General features: G+C 29.1%; 1 protein-coding gene across 4 annotated transcripts in view; it reads left to right on the top strand.

Moving 5' to 3' along the window:
- Positions 1-11,121, top strand: part of LOC145263057 (uncharacterized) — a 1,096,083-nt gene extending 1,084,962 nt beyond the window's left edge. For 2 of the 4 annotated variants that reach the window (XM_080119900.1, XM_080119902.1), the window contains one exon: positions 10,759-11,121. In XM_080119900.1, the coding sequence (XP_079976026.1) occupies positions 10,759-10,883 (125 nt within the window). In that variant the 3' untranslated portion in view covers positions 10,884-11,121. Of the gene's footprint in view, positions 1-7,569; positions 7,803-10,758 lie in introns of those variants that run through there. The other 2 variants (XM_080119903.1, XM_080119901.1) reach the window with 2 other exon arrangements.
- Positions 11,122-12,500: the final 1,379 nt, after the last annotated feature.

The following is a 12,500-nucleotide window of genomic DNA, read 5'->3' as shown; positions in this document are numbered from 1 at the left end:
GATAAGCCATATAAGAGTAAGAAATATTTTCTATTTTTTTTTTTTTTTTTGAAAGGTGACTTGAAAGTACAATTTTAAAGGGTTAATATTGTCGTTGGTATTTAAATAATTCTTATGTTGTGATAGTGCTCAAACGTATTTTGTGACTTTATGGACTCGACTGTTGTAACCTTGAAAGGCGAATAATAAATAAGACAACACGGAGGCATATTCACAAGAATGTGTATTTACTAAAGTACAGAATCAGCGTTTCCGAATTTTTTGAGATGAGGACTGATTATTCGTTTTCCTATGTGAATTCTTCAGATTACTGTTCTCATCTTAAGTATTATTTTCACAATGTTTCAGTTGATGCAGCCTCCGACCTTCTTTAGGTGTATCTTGTAAAACTCGGTGATTTTTCTATCGAACTCTTGAATCTTCAAATTCCCATGGCATAGTAGATAATGTACTTGGTAAAATTCAGTTGTAAAGCTGCACTCTTTCAGAGGTTGAAGGTTCAATCCTCAGTGCAAGCAATGCTCAAAATACAGTTGTGAATTTTTTTAGGACTTATACGCAGTCATGTCTGACAGAACGAGAGCATGATACCCTTATAGATTAAATAAAGGGTTCTGTTCGAATTTCTGTGCAGATTCCCGAGTTCGACACAAGGATTCCCGAGTTTGACACAAGGATTCCCAATTTTGACAAGATACACCTGAAGTTGAAATCGACCGAAATTTCCGCTTGATTAGCCCCTTCTTCTCTTTGTATTATATAATACAAATAAATAATTTAGAAATAATAAATTTTAATAAATAATTAAGAAATAATAAATTTTGATAAATAATTAAGAAATAATAAATTTTAATAAATAATTTAGAAATAATAAATTTTAATAAATAATTTAGAAATAATAAATTTTGATAAATAATTTAGAATAATAAATTTAGTAAATAATTTAGAACAATAAATTTTAATAAATAATTTAGAACAATAAATTTTAATAAATAATTTAGAATAAAAAATGTTAATACATAATTTAGAATAATAAATATTAATAAATAATTTAGAATAATAAATTTTAATAAATAATTTAGAAATAATAAATTTTACTAAATAATTTAGAATAATAAATTTTAATAAATAATTTAGAATAATAAATTTTAATAAATAATTTAGAAATAATCAATTTTAATAAATAATTTAGAATAATCAATTTTAATAAATAACTTAGAATAATAAATTTTAATAAATAATTTAGAAATAATCAATTTTAATAAATAATTTAGAAATAATCAATTTTAATAAATAATTTAGAAATAATCAATTTTGATAAATAATTTAGAAATAATAAATTTTAATAAATTATTTTGAAATAATAAATTTTAATAAATAATTTAGAAATAATAAATATTAATAAATAATTTAGAATAATCAATTTTAATAAATAACTTAGAATAATAAATTTTAATAAATAATTTAGAAATAATAAATTTTAATAAATAATTTAGAAATAATCAATTTTGATAAATAATTTAGAAATAATAAATTTTAATAAATTATTTTGAAATAATAAATTTTAATAAATAATTTGGAATAATAAATTTTAATAAATAATTTAGAAATAATAAATTTTAATAAATAATTTAGAATAATAAATTTTGATAAATAACTTAGAAATAATATTTTCTAATGTTTGGTTTGATAATTTTTATTAACTTTCTATTTCTTTAAATAAATTTTCAGCGAGAAACCTTGAAAGTGTAGAGTTACTCCTCTTTTCCCTCTGTCAACATGGCGATTTATACACCTGAAAAAGGTCGGAAGTTACATCGACTGAAGCGTTATGCCAATAACACTCAAACTGAGAACACTAGTCCGATTAATACAAATAATACAGAGAAATCTTTACTCATCTAAAAAATTCAGAATTATGAATACAACCATTGATAATCACTTGGGTAATCATCACTTTTTAAGGCCTTTTTTTTGCATTCCCTTAAATCTTTAATTTTCACAAGTTTACCCTCAAAATAACTTTGGCCTGTGAACCAATTTCTCCCCAATGGAAATAACTCTTGCCTCGACAAAAAAGAATTAAAACATTGAATAAAAAAGATCAAGTTAGGCACATGTTATCGATTTTGTTAAATCAACATTGTTTGAAAAAGAAAAGAATAATTTCGTCAACATATCAAAGTTTTGAAAATTTTGTAAAAATATTTTATAAGAAACTATATATATATTTATATACGATTATTATTATTATTATTATTATTATTATTATTATTATTATTATGATAGTGTTTTGGGGGTTTCCTCATTTTGTAAGCAAATAGAAATATCTGATTGGCTGACAAAAAAGCGATAGGAAGAGGACCCCCTTATTGAGGAAGAAGAAAGCAAGAGACGAATTTTGTTAAATTTTTTATATCTTATATATATCGGTAACATGTTTCTTTTCACACTTGCTGGAGCCGAGTTCGAGTTGTACCTAAGTCTGTGGCTATTTTTTAACTGGAAACGTATTTTATCAATTAAAAAAATAACATAGCATAAAACATTATAAAAACATTAAAAAAAAACATTACATAAATTCCTCAATATTGTCATTTGTCTCATATCCAACGGTGTTTTCAATCAGAAAAATAGAAAGTGAAACTTGGATTTACTTTCGTCCACCTTGTAGCTCTCACTTCTCTTATTTGCTCCTTTAGTCCTCACATTCCATAAACAATGTTTTTGAAAAAAGGGGAAAGAATTGCTGTTTTCTAGGTCGGATCTATCCATGTAATACTTATCAATGGTTTTATTTTTTTAGTTATTTGCATCAAGTGGATTCATGCATTGTCTGGAGCGATTTCCAAAAAAAATAAAAATAATAATAAAAACTGTTGTCTTCGCCTTCAAAAAATTCAACTGTTTATACAATCTGCACAATGCTTTGAACAAGCTACAATATCGTTCATTACATATTTTTTTTAACTAAATGATTTTTATATAATCTTCAAATAAGTAGACAACAAGTTCTAAATTTGTTTTTGATTAAAAATATAGTTTATAATGTTGTTTGTTTTTCCAATGGATATATTTGCTGATGACACCACGCTCTATAACAGGCATGAGGGGAAAACAAATGAACACATATCTAAGAAAATGGCAGAAACACTAGAGGATGACCTCCAATCTGTAGTGGAATGGGGACAAAAATGGATGGTCACATTCAATGCTGCCAAGACTAAGCTTGTTTCCTTCAAGTATTACAAGAAACCTTCTCTACCACCAATAGTAATGGCCAAAAACACATTACCTGAAAGTACTTCTTTCAAACTCCTCGGCCTAGCGTTCACAGGGAACATGAACTGGAACAGATACATTGAGAGCATTGCCAAGACAGCTGCGAAGAAGGTTGGCTCTCTCTACCGTGCTAGAAAGCTACTAATGCCTGAAAGTATCCTGTACTTCTGTAAGGCCAATATTCGCTAAACATAACAAAAACGTAAACATAAAAAACATAAACATAACAAAAACGTAAACATAAAAACATAAACATAACAAAAACGTAAACATAAAAACATAAACATAACAAAAACGTAAACATAAAAAACATAAACATAACAAACCATAAACATAACAAAACATAACAAAGCATAAATATAACAAAACATAAGCATAACAAAAACATAACAAAACATAAACATAACAAAAACGTAAACATAACAAAACATAAACATAACAAACCGTAAACATAACAAAAGATAAACATAACAAAACTTAAACATGACAAAACATAAACATAAAACATTAATTTTATTTTTGTTTTGTTTATTAGTTGTTGTTTTCATCTTTATTAGTTGTTATTTTTCACGACCTTTCGGCCAACTATTTCTCTGGCCTTCGGAAATTGGTAACCACGACGGATAGGAACTTCAAATCTCCTAACTGCATTCTCAGCAATCACTGCCATCCGTAGTTGTTGTCGTCTCACCACGTTTTTTTGGCTAAGTAAACCGCTTTGGGTAGGATTGAAACCGCTATCTTCAGACAATATCCATCTGGAACAGTAGAGATTCAACGTCTCTATCAACTACGCCACGGGCCCCGAAGGACGATCAATGTTGGATTCTTCGATCTTATGCATCCACGTTTATTTATTATTTGATCTTCCATAGTCAGGTCCGTACCGATTGGTATATATATTATTGCTTAATTGGAATTCATTTTTGAACTACGGATGGCAGTCATTGCTGAAAATGCAGTTAGGAGATTCGAAGTTCTCATCCGTCGCGGTTGGAGACAAAGGCCAGAGGAATAGTTGGTCAAAACGTCGGGAAAGACAACAACCAATAAAGATGAAAACAACAACTAATAAAGATGAGAACAATAGTCCGAAATAAAAATAAATTGATATATATATAATGCTCATCTCAAAAATGAATTCCAATTAAGGAATAATATATATATACCAATCGCTACGGACCCGACTATGGAAGATCAGATAATAAATAAACGCGGATTCATAAGATCAAAAAATACGGAACTAGCGGGGGTACCCGGCGTTGCCTGGGTGTGGAAAGGTTTTATGGTAAGGGTATTGATCAACGGAGCCCTAAAAAAATGTTTCAAACAAACTAACCCACTACAAAAAAATGTAAATAGCAGCAAGTACCCGTGCGAGCGCAAAAAAAAGTAGCAGGCAGGCTCGAACCTGTAATGCTAAAAGGAAAAGGAAGTGAAAAAAAAAAGAACTGTTTAGTCGCTGCACCCACATACGACGTCGCCGCCGTTCAAATTAAGCTTAGTCATTGCAAGGCGTATGATGACTTTGGAAAAATGTTGACGAAAAAAAGTGACTCATCATTGTAAAAAACGGCCCAGTTGACGGTGAAAAATGAATCTTTGGGGCCAATTTTGGGATATTTGTTGGCTGAAAGACTAAGCTTTCAAACGATACTAATTTTGTCAGTGTTAGTCGCGTGTGTCGAAAGTTTTAGCGAAACAAAATAACATACATACTAACAGCCGTTTGAGATTTATATAATAGAAGATAAAAAGATAAGGATATCTACACATTCTGTAGGTCTTTCGTGGGACACGTATGATGTGGTAGGCCCCTTGAGAGGAAAAAAATATTCTGAAACGTATTTCTTTACTTTCTAACGGAATAGCGGATGTCCTGCAGGCAAATTATTTAGATAATGAATCTTACTACGATGCTTATTATCTAATGATATGTATTGTCCAATGTATTGTCCGTGATTGTGATAGGGCAATTGGAATTCACTTTTAGCTTCAAGGCGACAATAAAAAAAAAATCATGCATAATTGTCCATTTCAGTTTTGAATGTTGACATTCATGGGCCCTCTAGACTCTTATGGCCCCTAGTGCGTTGCACCGGCTGTACTCCCGCCCTTGTGGGGCTTGATAGAAGTTAGATAAAGAGGGACATCAACATATTCAGGTGTTGTACCAACATCATATAACCACAAGGTTGTAATAATATACAATAATAATCTATATATATAAATTCGTATTCTTGTCTGTCTGTTTGTTTGTTCACAATTTGATTAATATATACAAAAGATCCATTACTTTAATGTTTCATCCATTTCTATATATAGTATGATTCTTGCAAAATATACGATTAAGAGGTGACGTCATTTGCATATTACATTAAGGAAAATCGATGTTATTAAATAGCGGTATGTTAGTTAATGTTTCTAGCAAGGTAATTGTTTTTAATGTTCTATTTAAAAAACATTGATAATATATTTAATTTAATTTGTTTGGAATTATTTCCGATATCGACTTTTTTTAAAGACGTAGAGTTATCTCCCCCTAGAAACTTTGAAGCATATGAATAAACTCTTCACCAAATAAAATAATTTCGTAATTTCAATAAGCTTTTAACTCGAAAAAATAATTCCGTGTAGACAGAAAAATGTTTTTTTTTTTAATTCAAAAGATCCATTTCTTTTCATTCCTACATATAGTATCATTCTTGCAAAATATACGATTAAGAGGTGACGTCATTTGCATATTACATTAAGGAAAATCGATTTTATTAAATAGCGGTGTGTTAGTTATTGTTTATAGTGAGATAAGTGCTTTAGGTGTTCTATTTAAGTTTGTTATTTAAATTTTATTTATATTGATAAAATATTTAATTCAATTTATTTTTACCGACATCGATTTTTTTATAAACCGGTTTGAGTTATTTCCCCTTGGCGCGAACTTTGTTCTTTTTTTTTTTTTTTTTTCGGCGGATATTAAAACTAAAAACTTTAAAGCATTATTTTTCAAATTAGTTTAAATAAAATAATTTTCAATGTGATTTCGCGATTAACGTTGTATTCCAGTCGATTTTTATTTTAAAATAAACAAACAATCCAGTTCAACTACGATTCTTTATTTAAAACAAAAGCAAAAAAAAAAACACTTTCATTTACGTTTTTTTACCAGTTTTTTTTCTTCACATTTTTTTACATCGTAACTGCTTTTTTTTCTTTTAATAACGCAATTAGTCATAACTCATCATTTTTATAACATAAAAAACGTGTATTTCGGTTAACACAAATTCTACTTTTTTTTTTTTTGAAACTGAATTATTTACAGTTTGTTTTCGTTGCAACAGACCGTAAAGCAAATCTTTCTAGACTGAGGTAGCATAAAAGAAATTCGCTTAAACTGGAATATAGTCATAAAAATGTGCTCAATATCCGGAGAATAGCTTCTCTTCGTATCCATTCTGCCGAAATATCTGGTGGAGAGTTTGTCACGTACTTCTTTTTTCGGGGGTGGGGGGGATTATATTTTCGTGCTTTCATTCGTTCTTTTATTTTTGAAATTTTTGTTGGGGTAACGATGGAGTTGACATATAATAATGAAAAACTGATCAATATTCTTAGTATAGAAGGTATGGCGAAACCGAACTTTATTTCGACCCTGGCAACGCTGGGTATCAATGCTAGTATACAATAATAATATACAATAATATATAAAGTATACAAAATATACAATAATTTACAATAATAATATACAATATTATACAAAGACTGTATGTTGTGCTAATCACGATGAAATGGGGGTTGTCTTGAATTTTGACATTCAAAATTTTTTTTTGATTATGACAGTTTCATTCTGACCGATAAGTCGCATCATCTGTCACCAAACAATAAAAAACAATATGTCAAAAAAATAAAAAAGATAATCTATTATATAAAGGGCATGCGCAGTCGTGAAACAGTTGAAAACAGATAAAAATGTAATCATCCCTCCCCCCGTATCAATTTTTCAGTTTTTACTCCTTAGCAGCCCTTTTGTCCGATTGAAAACGGATTATAAAGTTTTCCACGTGTCAGAATACTCTATATACCAAATTTCAAGTCTGTAGTTCAAACATTCGTAGAGTATATAGGTTGAGAAGTGTCCTCACACAACACACACACATTCTCACTTTTCTAAATATATGGATAGATATACGGAGGGAAAAAAAATAATATAAATCTATAATAATAATATGTTAAAAAAAAGAAATCTGTCCGAAGGTCTATACTGAAAGTTTCTGTTTTTATTAAATTCAGGTGCTGAGCTGACAGAACTTTCTGAAAAACTAAACTATGACAGAGAAGTGGTCAGGGTTTGGTTCTGCAACAAGCGACAGACACTTAAAAACACTATCAAGCTAATTAGGATTTTCTGAGTTCTTTGAAATGTCAAAAAAAAAAAAAAGAAAAAAAATTAAGATTATGCCACGGCCATGTTTTGTGATATTCGATAATCATATTAAAAAAGAAGAAAAAAATGTATATATAAATATATATATATATATATATTTACTGATATATATATATATATATATATATATATATATATATATATATATGTGTGTGTGTGTGTGTGTGTGTGCGCGCGTGTGTGTATTATATGTAATTGTTTTTCCACAGATATAACACCGCGGCCCACACACACCATGTCGACCACAAACAAGAAGTCCTACAGTCTAAAACCCAAAATAAATAAATATATATATATATATATATATATATATATATATATATATATATATATATGTATATGTATGTATATATATATAAGAATATGTATATGTATATGATATATATAAGAATGTATATATGTATACATATATATATAATATATATATATATAAGAATATGCATATATATATACATATATATAATATATATATAAGAATATGTATATATATATACATATATATAATATATATAAGAATATGTATATATATAATATATATATAAGAATATGTATATATATACATATATATAATATATATAAGAATATGTATATATATAATATATATAAGAATATGTATATATATACATATATATATATAATATATATGTATATATATATATAAGAACAAGTAGTTAATAATATATATATACATATATATATATAAGAATATGTATATATATATATAATATATATATAAGAATATGTATATATATACATACACATATATATATGATATATATATAAGAATATGTATATATATATATATATATATATATATATATATATATATATATATATATATATATATAAGAACAAGTAGTTAATAAAACATGTTAACAAAAAAATGTTAAAAACATATTTAATTTTAAAAACGAATCACTAAATAAGTGGATAGTCCTTAATCCGCGGAGTTTCGAAGAAATACTTTCCTTCTCATCAGAGGGTAGGATTTAGCAAAATGCGGGATCGGATTTTGCTTGCAAATTTATTAAATGAAACTACAAGTAAGTCATAGATCTTACTTGATAACAAAAAGTGAAGCAGAGGGAATAGGGTGAATAAAAAAGTGATTTCACGTGAATGGATAGTCTGGTGAAGGGTAAAATTTCCGATAATGGTAAAATCCAAAGATGCAGAATCCAAGAAAGCTACTTGTTCTTATTATAAGCTCTATCTACTATTTGGTTTTATCGAGCTTTTACATCTGGTTGAGATTACTTTATAAATATTAATTCTTTAATATTTATAATTTACTTTAGTTTTACCATCTTGGATTAAGAAAATGGCAAGAACATTGGAACGCATGCACAAAGAATAAACTATTCAAAGTAACACCAAACATCGGAATAAGAGATACGAGAAAAGATATCAAGAAAAGAAAAGGTAGTAGACTACAAATAGTTCACACTCATGTAACTCACTCAGATCTACTAAAAGGAGAGGAGGTGCCTATTTGCATAACGTGTCAGGGGCCCTACACAGTAAATCATATACTGACGGGCTGTGTGGACTTTAATCAGGTCCGAATATAGCATTACTAAGAGAATAGTCTAAGAGAGATATTTTTAATAAAATCAACCCAGAAAAAATTATTGAATTCTTGGAAGAAATTAAAATATGCAACAAAATATAATGTAAGATTCCAAAAGACCAAAAACAGCTAACCAATATCCAACACATTACAATTAATGTTTCGGTATTAAATGACCCAAAAGTGGTTGATATGCCGTAAAACAAACAAACAAACAAAGTCCTAAACTCGTTCTTCGCTTCTTCTTTCAACTCTCCGGTAGGACATATCCAAAGTCAGGAATTGAAATCCAGGTCACGTCTATGCCACTTTGGTTACCATGCCACGTGCCCTGCTCGGGTTTCGAATTTTTGGTCGGGATGCATTATATAGAAGAACACAAACAGAGCAAAACTCGAGTTTATAATTCCTGTCTGTGGCTGTCTTGGTGTATGTGGGCTGCGGTGTTATATCTGATTGTGAAAAAAAATGATATAATATCTTACATTATATATATATATATATATATATATATATATATATATATATATATATATATATATATATATATATATATATATATATATATACTCACGCACACACACTCACGCACACAACTGAAAACGCAAAAAAAAAAGATATTGATTCCAATGGATTAACTCTAAACGCAAAGGCATTTTTCTTACTTCTTCAAAAAAAAAATGTCAACTTTTTAATTGGAATGCATGCATTCTTTTCTGTCTTTTTTGTTGTTTTTTTTTTTTGTTTTGTTTTTTATTTATTTATTCCTACTTATGTAGTTTTCTCAAACATCAAAATAAGAAAAACAAAAGAAAAAAAAATGAGAAAACTAAATTTCTGTAAAAAAAATTACTGTGTCAGAGAGTTTAACAAATACGCTTTAATGGACACTGAAGTTATACAGCTCTCTCTCTCTCTCTCTCTCTCTCTCTCTCTCTCTCTCTCTCTCTCTCTCTCTCTCTCTCTCTCTACCTGTCGATCTATATGGTTCATAGCTATCTCTCTTTTCATGCCTACATTCATATTACTTCCCTCCCTCTCTCTGGTTCTTCCCTTTCTTCCTCTTCTCTTCTCTTCTCTTCTCTCTTTCTCTCTCTCTCTCCCCCTCTTTCTTCTTCATTCATCTTTCTCATTTTCTCTGTCCTTCTCTTTCTTTCATTTACTTTCTTGTTTTTTTTCACCCAATTCTTCTGTTTCTCTATTTATTCTTTCTACCCCTCCCTTTCTCTCTGTTCATGTCGCAATTTTCCTCTTTCTTCACCCCTCTCTCTCTCTCTCTTTCTCTCTCTCTCTGTCGTAACTTTCCTCTTTCTACGCATCTCTCTCTCTCTCTCTCTCTCTCTCTCTCTCTCTCTCTCTCTCTCTCTCTCTCTCTCTCTCTCTCTCTCTCAAGCTTCTAAACAACTTCTGCCTTTTCTACACTTCAAAAGTCTGTACTGAAAGTTGTTGTTTTTGTTAAATCCAGGTGCTGAGATGACGGAACTGTCAGAAAATCTTAACTATGACAGAGAAGTCATCCGGGTATGGTTCTGCAACAAGCGGCAAGCACTCAAAAACACTATCAAGAAACTCAAACAAGAATCAGCATAAAAAAAAAACAATTAAAAAAAAAAACAACAAAAAAAGCGGAATGAAATATTTTATTCAAAGCAAAAAAATGGAAATATACCACCACCACCGTCACCACCTCCTCCACCCCCCCCCCCGTGCTGCTGGCAAATTCTATGGCAAAATCTTGTGAAAGTAGAAATGGCAGCAGTTGACAAAAAAAAAGGATAACATTAATTAAGAATGATTAGAACAATTAAGAATTGGTCAAAAAATAAAATAAGGAACAGTCTGAGAGGGATCTACAACAATTTGATGGGATTCTTTAAAAAGATGTAATTTTTTTTCTGTTTTTTTTTTTAATGATTTATGAAAAGAAAATGAGGAAAAAACAGAAAAAAAAATCAGTTATGACCAAGAAAAAAAAAACGAGAGAGAGAATAATTATACCCTTCCATCGTTTATTTCTGAATATCACAATTTTATTCTTATGGAGGGCCAAAATAACCTATATTATATTTCTTAGGAGTTACTATGTGGCTAAGTATTTTTACAAAGTAAAAATACTTAAAGCTTCATATATATATATATATATATATATATATATATATATATATATATATATATATATATATATATATATAAATTCCAGGTTAATATTTTCCAGGGGTGAAGCAACCAATAAAGTTTTAACAATGTTAATGCACGAGTGCTCAATACTGAAGTAGGGCACGATCTGTTTGTTTGTTTTTACATAAGCATTAATATGTCGCTACACGTCCATGAGCATGTTTCGTTCAGCAGGTAACTTGAGACCTCTTCAAGCAATATTGCTTATACAAAAGTGAAGTAATCTTATGGACTTTACTTTTGTGCATGCAATATCGCCCGAAGAGGTCTCTAGTTACTTGTAAGTGGCTGACCGAAACATGCTTATGAATGTGTAGCGACTTAAAAATGCTTATGTAAAACAAATAAAAAGTATATATATATATATATATATATATATATATATATATATATATATGCTGTCTGAAAGGAAAAGATCAAAGAGAGACAGAGAGAGGGAGGGGAAGTATATATATATATTTGTCTGCCCGTTACACTGTTAAGGTACAGCGAATTAAATATTGTGGTATTCGTTCGATGCACAGTTAGAGATAAAAAGGGATAAATATGAATTAGTATTTAATGAAAAATGAGCACAAATTTAACCATATCAAGCCATTAGTTTGGCATAGAACGCATTCTAAGTCCACGGATTATACCTTTTGCAAAAGGTTTAGTAATTTATAATTTTTCACCAGCCTTCCTGAACACGCCCAGTCCAATAATATTAAGTCAGCAGTGACAATAGGTTTATAGACGTAGAATATGCCTACAGTCATTCTTTTATGAAAATCAGATTTTTGTAGTTATAGATAGCACAAGTCTATAATCAATAACTTCTTCCATCTCTTCATTAGCTAAGTGTGTACTTATGCAGAATACGGACCGTGCTGGAATAATAGCATTACTATTTAGAAACCCATTCTTAACATGAGGAGGGGAATGCGTTTTGTCACATATTCTGTAATTTAACGTAACAATTTAATAGACAAAAGATACCGCAAAAATTTAATTTAACTTGAAAATCGTGTCTAAAACAAATAGCACGGT

This window comes from Euprymna scolopes, chromosome 38 (genome assembly GCF_053919585.1).
Source record: "Euprymna scolopes isolate OS-2025 chromosome 38, ASM5391958v1, whole genome shotgun sequence".
Taxonomy (NCBI): Eukaryota; Metazoa; Mollusca; class Cephalopoda; order Sepiida; family Sepiolidae; genus Euprymna; species Euprymna scolopes.
The sequence above is the reverse complement of the archived record's forward strand: the minus strand, read 5'-3'. Positions and strand labels throughout refer to the sequence as shown.